This window comes from Trichechus manatus, unplaced genomic scaffold, assembly GCF_000243295.1.
Source record: "Trichechus manatus latirostris isolate Lorelei unplaced genomic scaffold, TriManLat1.0 scaffold00037, whole genome shotgun sequence".
Classification (NCBI taxonomy): domain Eukaryota; kingdom Metazoa; phylum Chordata; class Mammalia; order Sirenia; family Trichechidae; genus Trichechus; species Trichechus manatus.
Window position 1 is genome coordinate 6,104,486 of NW_004443973.1, and position 17,281 is coordinate 6,121,766.

At 35.6% G+C, this 17,281-nt stretch overlaps 1 protein-coding gene across 4 annotated transcripts in view; it reads right to left on the reverse strand.

Moving 5' to 3' along the window:
* Positions 1–17,281, reverse strand: part of RBM45 (RNA binding motif protein 45) — a 32,404-nt gene that overhangs the window by 14,347 nt on the left and 776 nt on the right. For 3 of the 4 annotated variants that reach the window (XR_002823961.1, XM_023730532.1, XM_004375468.3), the window contains exons 2-9: positions 14,150–14,272; positions 12,191–12,317; positions 9,276–9,398; positions 8,344–8,523; positions 4,118–4,247; positions 3,859–3,943; positions 3,105–3,268; positions 1,323–1,523 (exon numbers count right to left, since the gene is read on the reverse strand). Coding sequence is in view for 3 of the 4 variants with exons in the window: in XM_023730532.1 (XP_023586300.1) it covers positions 1,331–1,523; positions 3,105–3,268; positions 3,859–3,943; positions 4,118–4,247; positions 8,344–8,523; positions 9,276–9,398; positions 12,191–12,317; positions 14,150–14,272 (1,125 nt within the window). In the remaining variant the exon portion in view is untranslated. Of the gene's footprint in view, positions 1–683; positions 1,524–3,104; positions 3,269–3,858; positions 3,944–4,117; positions 4,248–8,343; positions 8,524–9,275; positions 9,399–12,190; positions 12,318–14,149; positions 14,273–17,281 lie in introns of those variants that run through there. The other variant, XM_023730533.1, reaches the window with a different exon arrangement.

Genomic DNA, 17,281 nt, shown 5'->3' on the forward strand with positions numbered 1-17,281 from the left:
AACAGAACTTAGTTCTTAACAGTTTATTCATAAACACTAAAAACTGCTTTGTTGTAAGAAAGACTTGCTAATTCTTCTTCACTGGTGATTTAATATTTCTAGGATTAAATTACTAACAATGTATGGAGTAATGCGAGTGATGTTTGTCATTAAATAAAGTATTTTTAAATTAGAATTCTTCATAACGGACCCAACGGGCACATCTTACTGCCAACTGCCTTCTCTGAAGGAGGAACTAATCATAATCACCTGAGTTGCTTTACTAGCAGAAGAGTCATCAGAAGTTAAGGCCTGAGCCAATCTATTCTGATACTTGTCAGCTCACAAAAATGGTCAGAAGGAAAACCTGGAGTGAAGAGAGACTTTCAAGCCAGTCACTTCAAATTGAATTGAAAGTGCTTGTCAATTGCTACCATTTGACCTGTAGTGGACTTGGGAAGCTGGTATGTAGAGAAGCAGGAAAACTTTCAGCTTTCCCTGAAACTCAGAATTCATTTAGAAAATAAAAAGTAGAAAGAGCTGAACATTTCTAACTTTAAAGAATGTTTCCCCAAACCATAGAAATACAAACTGACTGCCATAAAAAAACAAATTTAAGTTTTGATTTTTGAAAATCAATAAAAGAAAAAGAAATTCATATGGTTGTTATCTATCACTATATAGAAAAGACAGCAGAGTTTCTGATAAATTGATTGTCAGGGTTTTTTTTTTTAATATATATATGTATGTATGTATATATACACATGAGAATATTTTCTGAATGTATAGTTTTAATGCACAAACTCACAAACATAAGTCCAGAAAAATACCAACATTTAGGATCAAAAGGTCTGAAAAAGATATATTATTTGATATTACTTATTAGGCAATTTATTAGGGAGAAGTCAAAATGTTCTTTATAAAGACTGTTATAAATTACCTCAATTTATAACTCAAGACAAAAATTATGCAAATTAAAAATCTTTAGAAATATCTTAACATTAAAGTTGATACAAGCACACAGTGAAAAGTCCAATCTTTATATCTAAAACACTGTCAAACAAAAAAGTTACTTTAATTTCATTTTCTAATTGAAATCTTATTTTACAGAAGGGCATTATTTAATATCTACCCAGTAAATGTCAAAAATATTTTTTAAAGTTTAATTAAAGAATATATAGTAAAATTAACCCCTGATCTGTAGGTTATCAGCAAAGTTTGAAGCCAAAGTACTTTTAACAGACTACTAAATCCCTAAGAAGAAAGCTCATAATTAAGGCGCATACGTACTCCTCTTGCTAGACTATTTAGTCAGTGCTTTTTTATTCAGAAAAAGGACTTACCTCAAGTATCAGTAAGTTCTTTGCCGTTTGTTAGATTCTTCTCTTGGGGAATCTGCCAGCATAACTTTAAGCCTGACCCCATTCAGGATCTTTCCATGTAAAGTTGTAATGGCATCATTAGCGCTTATTCTATCTGCATACTTGGCATACCCCACATTTTTTCCTGACACAAGGTAAACTTCGATCAGGTTACCAAAACGACTGAAACAAAGCAAAAAATCAACTGAAACTGATAAATACAGCTGAACAAGCCTAAAACTTGGGGTACATTCTTGACTCCTTTTTCACATCTCCCCACATCCAACCGCCAATTCATGTCAATCTTACTTCTTAAACATCTCCTCAGTAAATTTCTCTCCATCCTCACACAGGCTTCTTTCCTCATTTAAGCCATCATTATTTTTTTCTTATATTACTCTAATACCTTCTTGACTAGTTTCCCTGACCACTGGGTTTGTCCCTCTCAAATCCATTCTCCACACTGTCTTCTATGAGTGATCTTCCTAAAATACAAATATAATAATTTACTCCCTAAAAATCCCTTCGGCAGCTCCCCACTGCCTCCAGGGTAAGGACAAACTCCTTATTATAGCTTGCAGGCCTTTCTTGATTGACATGGTCCTTGTCTTCTCCAGCTTCATCTTTTCTTACAATCTCTCAAATTCCATATTCTAATGGCCTCCTTTCTCTGGCAGGAATAACCACCCACACCTCTGCTTTCTTCCCTGGTTAAATTATTTTTATTCTTCAGGTCTCCACGTACAACTTGCTTTTTTCAGGAAGGCTCTGAGAGTTTTCAAGTGAAGGGGCCCCCAAGTATCCTGTAGCTTGTATGGGGTAGTTCTACTCTGTCCTATAGGGTCACTATGAGTTGGAATTGACTTTATGGCAATGGGTATGGGGTACATTCCTTATTATAGCACCAATCTCACTAGATTATAATTTCCTGTTCACTTCTCTGTCTCCTACGTGAGATAAGCTCTAATGAGGGCAATGACTGTAATATCTTGTTTACATATTCGTTTTGTTTACATATCTGTAGCACTCAGCACAGTGCATGGCACAAGGAAGTTCAATAAATAAATTAAATGAATCAATTAAATAAAGATCAAAATACTTGAACTACATTCCTGATTGTTTTTGCAGCTCCTATCTTTTTAACTCACTACCATTGTTGTAAGGTAAAAGTGAAAAAGACCAAAAAAGTTACAGAAAGAGTTATATCAAAAACACAGAAATGAACAAGAGTCTTTCCCCTCTTTTTCAACTATTATATATTCTTACCCACAATCAAGTAATTGCTTATTCAATGTGATTATAAATATCCCAAGGACAGAGCCTATCCCCCACAACATCCAAACAGTGCGGACAAAATAGAAGATACTTAATAGTGTTCAGTTGAGTTACAACTACAAAGTTACGTGAAAAAAAATTCTAGCGGACAAACAGGCTAATGCAGATGTATCTTCTATCAAGAGACAAATCATTTGCCCATTCCATGCACGGAGCTTATCAAAATAATCCTACATGTGTTATGTCTTCAAAACAAAATTAACAGGAAATTCTATGTGGAGACTTAGGACATGTAACTGACAAAGTTGAGAAGCAAATGATCATAAATTTAAAAAGGTGATCAAATAGAGAGATTTTTAAATCACAGAACAGATTATCTCCACCTGATAGGTACTGAACATAGGGAGTTTCAAGACTGTGAGAGTGTTTAAATTACTGGTTTAAATAAATCATACTATAAAGCATATCTTTGTGGAACTGAAATCTTACCAGAATATATCCTCTAATACATCTAAGGGTAAAGGATGAGGATTAAACACAATAAAAAGTCTTTCTTTCACAGGAGTTTCCGGAGGGGCTTTTTTTTTGCATGATGGAAGTACAACATCTGTTTGGATTTGAGGCAACTGTGATCCAGAACTTCCTCCAAATTGCTGTTGAAAAGTTAGGTACAAAATGAGAAAAAGAAAAACTGCACTTTAGGGAATTTCAGCTGAGTGATAAAGGCAGATGGCAATTATCTATACGTGGCAACTACACCCACTCCTGGTTAGGTTTCAAAGACTAGGTTCTTATGTGAAAATCAGCATTATGTGAAAATGGAGGCTAAGCCCATCAGATTACAAAATAGAGGATGACTACATCATTATGTAACTGCCAAATTATATCATTACATAACTGTCAAACCACTGACAACCATGGCCCAGCCAAGTTAACACATAACCTTAACCATCATAGCTAGTGTTACTCTCACCTCGCACCTCGGCATTCATTACTGCCAGACATACATCGTTGATGCACAAAACAGTCAAATAGATTTTTTACTATTGTTGTAAATGTGAAATGTCAGATAATTAGATAGATGACAAGTGAGGAGTAGGTGTATATACACATGCAACTATACCACGGTACGATGTGGTCTTTTGTTATAGTGCTGAAAATTTTCTTACATAGACAACCAACAAAGGCCATTTACTTTATACGTTACTGATGTATTGTGAAAGTTAAATTCTTAGCTACTTACCAGAAATTGCTGCTGACTTGGGTTATTCCACACCATTGATGCAAGCTGTGCTGCTACCATCTGTGTTGCCATTTTTCTAAGGAGACTGGAGATAATGACTGATAATTTACAGAAAACTATAAATATTCAGTTTCTTAACAGTAACTCATTTTGTGTTACTCCCTTACCTTAGAAGTCAATTGTTTTCTATTTTTATTCTTCATGTGATAATCATGTACATTCAAAGCTTGGCTTTAAACACTCCTGGAATGGTACTTACTCTGCTGCATTACTCCCATCATCAATGAAGGAAACACCTATTCGATTTCCAGGAGGGTACTGAAATCCATGTAACTTGTATTTTGCATAAATAGCTGACGCTACATTAAAATACTGAACCACTCCATGACCTAAGGTAAAGTAGAAAAAAAAAAAAAAAAAAAAAAGCAGTTTGAGTGCCTTTTAGCTTGTGCCACAAAGTATCTCAAAATTGAAACAATATAGAAATACTCTAATATCACAGGCAAGCAGTGATCTAAGCTGTCAAACAGAATTATAACGTGCTAGGATGAGGAAAATTTAGAACCTCTACTCTGGGCCTCAGACAGTTTATGATCCAAAAGGGAGGTAAGGCATGTACACAATCTTAAAGTAGAAAGAATGCGGTTAAGTACATGTGAAAGTACAAAGTGCTAAGGACCCTGAGAGCAGAAAGAGAGTACACGTGACTTGGAGATCAGAGGACACTTCAATGAGATGACATTTAAATCAGACCTTGAAAGATGGGTAAGAGTTGAGGGTTTGGACATTCTAGATAGAAGGAACTGTAATTAGTCAATAATCTGTATTTTCCCAAGGGATTTGTCCTTCATCTGGTCACAGTGAAATTCTCTGTCACTCTGGGATCTGTAAGTGGTGCTGGAGAACAGTAAGAGACTTTAAATCTTATCATTTTAAAAGTTCAAATAGGTATCCACAAACTGTCATTATGCTCTACTGTTCATTGCATTCCAACCTGTTCCAGTGATGTGGAAAAAAGGTAAGACAAAAAGATCTTCCTCTACCACCTGCCAGAATCACCAAGAACAATAACATGACAACAAACAACAACAGCAGGTGCTCACCAACCTGTGTTAGTATAACAGTGAGCTATTTTGGGAGTAACCATATCTAAATGTAACAAAGTATATTTTAAAAATTGACAATTTTGCCTTGGTAGTTATTTAAATTTTAGAGGGTTTGGGAGTAAATGGTACTATTTGAGAAATTAGGAAACCCAGAATTTGAATGGTAGAACACAGATTTACAAAAACCAAAGAGGGAAAAATTAAAAAAAAAAAAAAAAATGCAGCAGGTAACAGGTTAAGCTACGTGAAGAGGGAGAGCTGAGCAGAGAAGACAGCAGAACCAAGTCTTTCCAAACAATTCTCCCTCAAACTGCATGGAACCATAAAACAAAAAACAAAAAAACACTGTTGTCAATTCCAACTCATAGCAACCCTATAGGACAGAGCAGAACTGCCTCAATAGGGTTTCCAAGGAACAGCTGGTGGATTCGAACTGCCAACCTTTTGGTTAGCAGCCGAGCTCTTAACCACTGTGCCACCAGGGCTCCGCATGGAATCATACTGCTTTTACATACACCTTCTGTTTGTCATGCACTGTTATCCCTGGACTGCTATTGCCAATCAGCTTTATTCTGGAGGCAGTGCAGCAAATGAAACAGTAAAAAAGCAAAGAGAAGCTTCTAAAGTGGCACCAAGTAGCTGCAGATTCAACTAATATTTGTAGAGTGCATACTATGTGCCAGCAGTAAATGTACTAGGCCTTTCACATGTATATTATCTAATTTAATTTTCACAATCCATAAAGTAGATTTTCTTGTCTCCATTACATAGAGAAGAAATTGAGGCTTGGTAAGGTTAGGAAATTGTCAAAGTCACACTAGTAAGTCAGACAGCCAGGATTCAAACAAAGAAAGCAAGTGGCTCAATAAATTTTAAGTTTCCTTTCCTTTTGGTTTCTTCCATTGGTCTCAGAGCTTTGCGGAGTTTTACCATTTTACACTTTGTGGAATAAGCTTCATGAAGCTAGAATGTGGGCAGGCTAGAAAACCTAGTTCAAATCCCCATTATCTTCTATCTTTCGTTGAGGTTATGGGGCACGTAAGATCGTAACAGGGCAGGAAGGACAATGGGGCTTCCCTTCCTTTTAAATCTGTTTTCCTATAGAGCTTTTCTTTTCTTTAATGGCTGCTGGGAAAATGAGAAACGATACAGGCAATACCTTGGTGATAAGCTGAAAATGAACAAAAATGATCAGTTGCATACTTTCTTTATAATCTCCTTTATTTTCTCTTTTCCTGCTTCCTGATGATCCCTCCCTTCCTTCCCACCCCGTTAGGATATTCTCTCTTTATCTGATCACTGCAGCATCCACACTTACACCATCACCTAGGTTTGCCATTCATGCTCAACTTCCCTAAATGTCAAAAGTATCCATTACTCTTTACTTATTCAATGACGTCAAAAGTATCCATTACTTTTATTTATTCAATGATGCTTTCACATTGGCTGTAAGGAAAAAGCAATCTGATTAAACCACACTAAAGCATGAGTGATCCAGAACACTTCAATGTACTATCCAGGATATCTGCATTTTAAAACGGTATTGTAAACCAAACAGACCTCTAATTGGTGAAATTCCAGCAAAAATACTTTAGCCAATAGGAAAACTTGAGGCAAGGACTAGGATAAACAATGGGAAGACTACTACAGTGCCTTTCTGGGAACCTTGGAAGCAAAGATACACAGGATGACAACATACCTTTATGGACTAGTAAATCATCAACGGGTCACTTTTATAAATGCGTTTCCAGGCAATTTTCACAACTGCATAGTTTGCAGCTACCCTAACACTGCTCTATATGCCCTACCTAACACTGTTCTATACGCAACATTAGCAGTGGGAGTAGTGTTAGTAATGTCTGGGTCATTGTGGCATATTTCCCCACCTATGATGGAAAGAGCACAGTATTGTGAACAGAGATCTTAGTTCTGGTCCTGGCTCCACTATAAACTAGTTTTATGTTCTCGAGCAAGTTAATTTACCTCTCTGAGTCTCATTTCTCTGATTTGTAAAGTGAGAGGAGGGAAGGAGTAACAGATACATTCCATGACTTTCCTGGAAGGTGGACTGACCATCCCCGTCTCTGCATAGCTTTACAGCCCCTGAACCATTGCCCCGTGTGAAATGCATACCCTCCTCAGACATCAAACTTGGAGGAACAGATTTGGAACCATACCGTGTAGACTTTATTTTCTAGAAGGCTTTTCATTCTAAAGTCAAGGTAGGCTGGGCTGTTCTATCATCCCTTCCCAATCAATCAGCTAAGTTACGTTCTCGGGTACTTAACTTCCACAGTACTCACCATAGTTTAACTTAAAAAATATCTAAAGAAAATTGGTGAATTAAAGAAACATAATAACAACGTTAAAACAATTACTACACTATTGGTACTCACACACATACACAGGTCTGTGTGCCAGGCATTGGTATAAGGACTTTACAGATATTAACTTATTTAATTAATCCTCACAACATCATGAAGAGGTAGGTGCTCATTATCATCCTCATTTTACAGATGAGGCACAGATGGTTTAGATGACTTGCCCATGATCACACAACTAGTAAATATAGAATCAAATGTGCCAGAAAAGAAAGTTCTGTTATACCTGTGTGCAACAGCTGTGTTCTTAGAAACTGAAATATAAGTCAGCTTTTGGTAAAAATATGAACATGATAGTTTAGGGAAAATGGAATAATTTACATAAGTTCTGTCAGACGAATTTAATTTTAGGATACTGGCTTTTCTTATATGGCACAGATATACCTATAAATCAGTATTTCTTAACTTTTTATTCTTTGGAATCTACTTTGAAATTCAAAATCAAAATGCTTAAAACACAAGGGCGGGTTAAGGTAACACTAGATAACGGGTTTAATCAATAAACTAGTTTAACAAGTTCTAACGGCTGATATAAAGCCTTGTTTCTACTGAGTAGGAAGAATTAGAGAGCAGAAGTAGGGCATCAGGAAGCTTTAAATGAAGGTAAGGAGTTTCATTTAGGGGTATGAAGTTTAGCAAAAAGAGACTTAGGGATGAAACGGAAACTTTAAGGGCTTTATAACTTTGCCTAGCATTAATCAACAGAGTACAGAAAAGCAGAGACCATAGTCTGAGGTATTTTTGTTGCATGACTGGAAATAAAGTATGCTCTACATTGTGGGAGTTAAAAAAAAAAAAATTTTAAAGTAAATGACTTTGTATAAAGGAGATGTATTCCCAGGGGTTTGGCTGTGAAGGTATCACTGTGACTGAAAATCTAAAATGGAGAAAAAGGAAACATATAATTCTTGTCACAGTTTATGACATAAAGTGTCACTGGAGAAAAGTCATTTTAACAAAACACAATTTAATTTAAAAAATTATAGACATCATTTTACCATAATTTGAATAAGGATCTCGTTGAACTTCACAATATTCCAATCCTGGTACTATATCAAAAATGCTGAAAAGCTGCTCCTCAGTGAAAGGAACTCTTGATACAACCGACAAGCGTTTAGAGATAGCTTCCTGGCCTCTGTTGTCATTCTTTTCAAAACTTGCGAATTCAGGTTGTTGTTCTCCAATATAAAAAAAGTAAATCTTTAAATTTATACACAGTCAAGAATTCATTTAACATTTTAGGTACTAGAAAGTAAAACTAAATTTATTAAGTCTGCCACATTGAGCAAAGACACTATATTTTATATACGCTCTTGGTAAGCAGCACTATCAAAAGGGATCAATAACAAGAAAACAGATAACTCTCTCCACTCCGCCATTTCCTTCAGCACTGAAATATATGCAGAAATGCACAGCCTAACTTCACAGGAATTAGTTTAGAACACAAAACCGTAAAATATGACAAGATGAAAGTCTGTCAAAACATTTTAAGTTCCATAAGTTTCATTACTCATTTCCCTTTTTCTAGTTTTTTAACTTTTATTTTTGTCATTCTTCTCTCTTCTCTAGCCCTAATTTTAAAGCAATGGTTTTGGGACAAAATTTTAGAACTCACACTAAGGGAGAGTTCGTATGTCTTTTGTATTTTCTGGTCAGCTGCACAGAGGCAGAAGCTCACCCCAAAAAGTGGCAGTGACATAATTTAATACTTACATAATATATAATTAAACACAGAAAGACTATAATAGGAAATAAGTTCAATGAAGTAAGTGTTGAATATTATGGACATTAAGAGTGATGACCAACTTCCTAAGAAAAACTACATTTTGAAATTTTTATTCACTACATGATGAAAGAATATTTAAAAAAAAAAACTTGTATCAGATTGCATGTATTATTTAAACTATTAAAATAATAGCAGCCCACTTACCAAATGGAAACATATTTACTCTAGGTTCATGTCCCAAAGTCTCCTGCCTCATACTACTATAATGATCTTGTTCAGAGGATTCAGATGCTTTATTTTTAGGTTCAGCCAATATTGCCTTAAAACCTGGAGGGAGAGGTAGAGAAAGAATCCATGAATTTCAAGCTTCATACCAAATTTAACAAACCTGCAAATACATTTGATTGTTAGTGCTTGACTTAGCATTATAACTGTAGAAATTATAAACAATGGAATGTCCATCTCCACCAGACCTAGTTCTCTGCCTTCTGGAAGATGACAAAGTGTAAATGAGAAACACAAGAATCCCAAATTATGGGTCAGTGCAGACACAAAACACCAGCAATTCAATGCTATCCCTTCAAACCTCTCTCTAGTACAGATGATTCTATCATTCATTGTCCCAGGCTCCTCAGCATTAAAATCCTACAGAGTTTCTTCACATTCAACCTGTCATCAAGATTCTTCCTTTCGAATATGCTATCTTCCACTTTAATTACTCTGTCTTTTTAAAATTTAGATTCTCTTCAATGAATTACAACAGGTCTCCTTGCCTCTGGATCCAGGGTTCTAAATCAGGGGCCCAAGGATGAGCTTCAGAGGGTGGGAAGGTTCCATGAAATTTCTGAAACTTCAAACAAAATGCTTATGCATATATGTACACACGTGCATTAAACATTAAAAAAAAAATTTATTTACTGTGGTAAATGTGTATGTAAAAATACATTTGCCATTTCAATATTCTTTAAGTGTACAATTCATCGACATTGTGTACATCACGCTGTGCAACGATCACCATTATTTGTGTCCAAATTTCTCCATCTCCCTTAAGCTGAGTGGCACATGGGCATTTTTCAAGGGGAGACAGTTCACAGCTTTCATCATATTACTGAGTGGCTCCAAAAAGGATAAAACCAACCAGTTTGGATTCTGGATTACGGAAATCCATCGTTGACAATGTGGCCAGATCAACTATTCTAAAACAGCTTTTATTATTTTTCTTTTAACAATCTAGAAAGGATTCCTAACGTGGACTAAGCTCAAACTCTTCATAATCTTCCATATGTGGTTCCAGCATACCCAATTAACTTTGTTTCATTCTTAACAGGAATATTATGCTTTACTCAGACTGTTGCCTTTATAGTACTAAGCACAAGACGTGTTTACTCCTGGTTCTGTGCCTTTGTTAATACTGTTTTCACCTTCTGTTTTCCTACTCTACACCAGAATCAAGTCCAACTTCCTTCTGGATGTGTTTCTGTGCTCACCCAGCTTGCTAGTTTTTGATCACTGATAAACTAATACCACATCATTTTGAACACTTTTTTCAAGTGGTAAATTTTTATTGAGTCTACTATAAATGGCAGGATCTTTGATAAAGACCTCAATAAATCTCTGTTGAGGGCCAATTGCTCTGCTAGGTAATTGAGGGGACAAAAAGACAAATAAGACATATTCCCTGCTTTCAAAGGGCTTTTAAAAAAAAAAATGTATCATTCCTTAACTATTTTTTGCCTATTAGGTCTTGCCTACCTGTTATGGATTGAATTATGTCCCCCCAAAATGTGTGTCAACTTGGCTAGGCCATGATTCACAGTATTATGTGACTGTTTACCACTTTCTCATCTTATGTGATTTTCCTATGTGTTGTAAAACCTACCTCTATGATGTTAATGAGGTGGGATTAGAGGCAGTTATGTTAATGAGGCAGGATTCAATCTACAAGATTAGGTTGTGTTTTAAGTCAATCTCTTTTGAGATATAAAAGAGAAAAGAGAGCAGAGAGACTTGGGGGACCTAATACCACCAAGAAAGTAGTGCGATGAGCAGAGTATGTCCTTTGCACGGCAGGACCTGCATTGAGAAGCTCCTAGTCCAGGGGAAGATTGATGACAAGGACCTTCCTCCAGAGCTGACAGAGAGAGAAAGCCTTCCCCTGGAGCTGATGCCCTGAATTTGGACTTCTAGCCTACTAGACTGTGAGAGAATAAACTTCTGTTTGCTGAAGCCATCCACTTGTGGTATTTCTGTTATAGCAGCACAAGATACCTAAGACACTACTCAATATAGCTTTAAATTCCTTAAAGGCCAGAACTTCCATATATTCCATTTGTATCCACCTACTTAGCATATTCACAGGTACACCATAAGTACTCAATAAATGCTGGCTGAATAAAATTAAATTAGAAGGATCTAGGAGAAAATTTTGGTATGTATCTTAAGGGCATCTAAGAATTCTACTGATTAAATTATTCCACATCTCATTTGTAAAAGTCAATATAATCAGAAACGTGACAATAAAGAATATTCTGCTTGGCTTCTTAAAAATTTTATTTCTCATTATGTATACTAGGAAAGCAGAAGATTCAATTAATGTCATGCTAGCTTGAAATTAACTCAGTCTATATTTAATTACCTATGTTAGCAAACCTTATAAATCCTATACATTACCTATATGTTTATTAATATACTTAATTAAGTACATTAATAGGGTTTAGGCTAAATATGAACAAACATTACAAAAAAACTTGTATTTTTTAATGTAAAGAATAAATATAAAATTGAAGGAGTAAATCAATCTTTTCTATAATGTTCATAATTTCTAAAATACTTTAAAAAATAAACTTATAAAGCAATAACCAAAGTATGATAACAGTATTTTTACTTATGATCTAAGTTAATAAAGTTGCTCAAATTCTCCTCAAGATAGTGCCTCAATTAATGCTTTAACAGATCATAATCCCAAAATAACTTCCATCCTAGGGCTATACATATTTAACCCCCCACTAAGATTAAATTAGCAGATAGTTATTAGTAAAAACCAATATTAAACTCAGTTATTTAGAGTAATCATAATTTTTAAAAAAGGCTTTAACAATGTTAGCCAAACACATCCTTACTTCGATCACAGTTTTCTATTGCTTGGGCAGCTTGTGATGGTTTTAAGTATCGCACATAGCCCAAACCTTTACTTTCTCCAGTGACTTTATTCTTAATAATGCTGCAATACTCGATATCTCCATATACCTATGAGAGTTAAAAGAAATGATTTTAGGGGAGTCAAAATTAATAACTGAAGAGATTCTTTCAGAAATAACTTAAAATTTGTGCTTAGTTGTGCCTCTTGCTTGCAAAGAAAGCAGAATTACAATTCAGAGTCACTTTTAATGATGACATCAAAATGTTACAAACTAATGAGGCACTAAAATAAAACCATAATAATGATATAACTTAATAATGGGCTAACCAATAAAATGATAATTTTTATTTACTGAGCACCTGCTTTACATATAAAACCAAACGCGTTGCTGTCGAGTCGATTCCGACTCATAGCGACCCTATAGGACAGAGTAGAACTGCCCCATATGGTTTCCAAGGAGCGGCCAGTGGATGCAAACTGCCTACCTCTTAGTTAGCAGCCTGAGCTCTTTAAACCACTGTGCCACCAGGTGTCCACTTTACATACAGATAGTATCTTAATGTTACAACACTACTTCAAGTGTATGTATATTATACTGCTTATTTCACAGAGGAGGAAGGTGGGCCTTAGAGAAATTAAAACCTGACTAAAGTCACGGAGGAGCCCTGGTGGCACAGTGGTTAAGAGCTCAGCTGATAACCAAATGGTCCGCAGTTCAAATCCACCAGCCACTCCTTGGAAACGCTATGGGGCAGTTCTACTCTGTCCTATAGGGTTGCTATGAGTCAGAATTGACTCAATGGCAGTGAGGTTTGGAAGGTCATGGAGGCAGACCAAGAATTTGGTCTGGATAGCTCCAAAGATCTGTTCAATAGCAGTTAAGAAGGGAAGTTCTGAAATAAGACTTTCTAGATTCAAATCCTGGCTCCGCCACTTATTAACTGGCTGCTTACTTATCCTTTCTGTGTCTGTCTCCTATTTATTTGTTAAATGAGGCTAATAGCAATATCTATCTCACAGGGTGATTGTAAGGATTAAATAAGCGAAAAGACGTTAAATGCTTATACAGGGCATGGGACACAGTAAACACTCAACATTAGCTGTAATTATTTGTCTGCCTCCTAAAAGGAGCCTCTTAAAGAATATTTCCGAAAGACACTGATTCGCTCAGGAAGTTAATAAGAGAAATACAGGGTAAATGTTTACTTTTTACGTTTGAAGAAATAAGGGATATAAATTTTTGGAATTTATCATTTAATCATTTTATAAAATTCTCTAAGCAATCAGCAACTTAAATTCCTATCTAGATAAATATGGTCTTACTTGCTTATTCAGAAAAAGATAAAAATTTACAAAATAGAAGGTACAAAAACTTTTTTCTTACTGTTGGAAGAAGTATGGAATATGTATTTTTGGTATTTGTTATTATTTTTTTTATTGTGGTGAACATATAAACAAGACCCTCACCAATTCAAGTATTTATTACTTCTGTAGTATTCGATTCTCAGTTGGAGTTGCAGAAAGAAAGTTTGAAAATTACTTTTTATTACCTGTTTCTTATCTTTCTAGTTCATTCACAGTACTGGGAGAACTAGTAGAAAAAGGACCAAAAAGTACAACTCAAAACAATTTTAAGGTTGTCTTTTAATAATTTTTGTGAGAGTATATCACCACATATAAAAATCAATAGCTAAAAAGAAATTTTAAATCATCTTTAAATTTCATTTACTATGATCTTGCTATAGGTTCAGAGCTGTAGTTAATATTTTCCAGTTTCACATATTCTTTAAAGAGTTCTAGGTTTAATATTCAAAGATCTAAAAACAGCTAGTTAATTCTCCACCACCAATTTAATGATCTAACTCAAAAAACACTTACTTCAGATTTTAGTAACCATACAACATATCACAGATACTGGCTGATTTGAAGACATAAATACCTTAAATTTTTCCCGTAGATCTTCTTCTGTGTAGGACTTTGGTATCATAACAAAGATTCTTGTAAGTTCTTCATCTTCAACATCTCGGTGACTTCCAGATGATCTGGACTGAGCAATGAAGACCTAAAGAACAAAAAACAAAAAATAATGCGAAAAAAAAATCAGTCAAATGTTTTCCTATTCCTTAAGCATACTTACTTCATGATTATATGTGATTCATGTGTCTTATCAAAAATTTTTTTCCAAAAAGTACTGCAATGCCTTTTTATGTGAGATACCAATCAATCTCTTCGTTGTATTGTCATTTCTCCAAATGTATTTCTACTTTTGCATTTTTGCTTAGCAATAGTCAGGAAATCTTATTTTAAAAGCTAACCTTTATTAAGTCAACAGTGCTATTTGACAGCAATTGATAGAATCTACAATTACTAATCTGAGATCCTATATGTTATGTGTAATCAAAATCTATAATATATAAAATATGTATAAAAAATATTTAATTGGGGGACAGTTCCTTAACTCTGAACTTTAGAGACAGCATCTTGTTTTTTACTGGTGCATAAACATCTGCTGTAAATCTCACGTTCTGCTACTCAGCTAGCTGAGGTTTGTAAATTACCTACTGCATAGAAGTAAAATCAATACTTGGATTGGCCTTTCTGCCCAAGACATCTGAACTCTCTTATTTCCTTTCAGGAGAAAATGAGGAAGTTGAGTTTCATACTTAATTTTAATTTCTATTTGCTGCTGCCATTTTTTGCCATGATATTGGTTTCCTGCGTTCTCACCCAGCCCTCCAGTGGATCCCCACTGGTCATTTATTTTTTAGTACTCTAATTTTCAAGCTATTTATAACTAACTCTTGTCAGTGAGAGTCTATTAATGGAAATAACGACTTGTTTTCTTATTTCCACTCTTGCTTGCGCCCCTCAGCTCCTGCCATCCCCTATGAGAAGTTTCTATTCAGATTGGTTAGATTGAGATTCCAGGACACTGAAAGCGCAGAGTCTTTGTGTGTTAGATTGTCTGATAGGTTGTCCAACCCAGGCATCTTGCTATTTTCACTGTGCATAAGTGGTAAGGAGTAGCAGCAGGCCTGGCCAGTTTCTCCGTGCTCTCTCTCCTTCCATGTTGTAGTAGGTGTTTTCTGGCCCAGTTCACTTTGGTCTAAGCTCAGGTGCAAATTTTTTTCTATTTATTTTTAAAAATCAGTGAGTTGGCAAATATTTTGGTGTGTATATTTTCACAATTAAAATCAGTGAGGTACATGAAGTACACAAATCTTAAGTGTACAGTTTGAGGTGCTTTTAAATAAGTAAACATCAGAGTGACCACCATCGATATCAAGATATGGAGCATTCCCATCACCCCAGAAGGCTCCCTCCAGTCATTCCCAGTCACCTCTACCTCCCAACTCCAAGTAATCATTCTTGTGACTTCTATCAACAAGAAGCAAATTAATTCTTACTTGCTGCCTCTCCTTTTTTCTCATGAGGTACAGGAGTTTGCTGTGAATTATTCTTTCTTCACTTTACAATGTTAAGATCCATACATTTTTTGGAGCTTGTGGTAAGTAGGGGTGGGAGAGGTAACACAGAGGTGTGCATATGGTAATTTAACTGGAGATATTGAAACACTACCTTGGTTTTGATGGAAGACAGCCCAAGCTGCTGCTGCTGAAGAACCCAGACTACCTAGCTAGGTAATGTAGTGAAACAACTCTCCGGCTGAAACTAAGTGGACAAAAATGTAAAAAACGAAAACAGAATGTAAATTTTAGTTCTCTTTGGGAACAAGCACTTTCTTTGCTGCTGAAAGGAAGGGTACATTTTAGTGTTGGGTCTTTGTCATGTGAAAATTTAATCAAGGGAAGGGGCATCTTTTGAGTTGCCCACATGGGCTCTGTGTTCCTTAATACTCCCAAGTTTAAAAATCCTCCCCACTAAGCTATGGCAGTCATTATTGCAAAGAGATGAAAACTAGCAACCCAGTGCAGGGCAGCAAACTACAGCTCCCTGCTTTCGTGTAATCAATGATCTAAGAATTGTTTTTACATTTTAAAACGTTGTTAAAAATAAAGAATATGCGACAGAGGTTGTATGTGGCCTACAAAGTCTAAAGCATTTACGATCTGGCCCTTAAAAGGAAATGTTTGTCAACCTCTGATCTAGCATATACTGTGGCCTTAAAATTAATTTTGTTGATGCCCTGTTCTGACTTACTTCAGAGAGGTGAGTAGGAGGGAGAAGGGAGTTATCTATTGTATTGTTGGTATATTCCCAGGCTTCTTCTCTTTTGTGGATGAAGTATAAGGGAGACCTCCAGAGACTGAAATATCTGAGTCCTTCATTTATAAGTCCATATTAATACTCTTCTCAACTCTCTGTGTTAAATAGAAAAAAAAATGTTGGGGGGGAAGTTTTTGTGGAAAGCTCTGACAACAGAATTACATATACAGCCAATTATTTCTACAAGACAGGTGAAGGGAGCAATTTAAGCAATTACCAGGGTCTCACTATTGGGTCTTGATTAGAGTTCACAGCAAGTAAGGAATGAGATCTTGGTTACTACTGACCAACAAGAATATATTCACAGCTTACCTTGCACCAGGAATTACGCTAAAAGCATAGATTATCTCAAATAACCCTTAAAACAGCCTTGCCATGGGGCATTATCTTTATTTTAGAGAATTAAGTGTGGAAACTTAATATAAATACCACCAGGGTGAACTAAGTATAAAAAGAATCGTTTAATAATACAAAACGCACACTACCATCACAATGATTTGGCTCTTAGGGCAGTTTACTTAGGTCTGTTTTCAAAGCAATGTGGCAGTAACAGTGTGAAGAACCGAATGTATGCTATTAATACCTTCACAAATAGGGGTTATTAGAAGAATGTGGGGAAGATGAAGCAGTTTTAATCACCGGCACTAATTTTATTTACATGCATACTTTTTTTGCCTGGTTCTGGAAAAATGCTCTTACCAAAGCAGCTTTATGTACTGTTATCAAAAGTTGTTAAGCTCCATACCTACCTGACGAAAAGCAGTTACACGTTTTTATAAATGATAAACGGGGCATAAATGGGGACATCTATGGGAGGACGATGAGAAAAGTATTCAAATAAGGC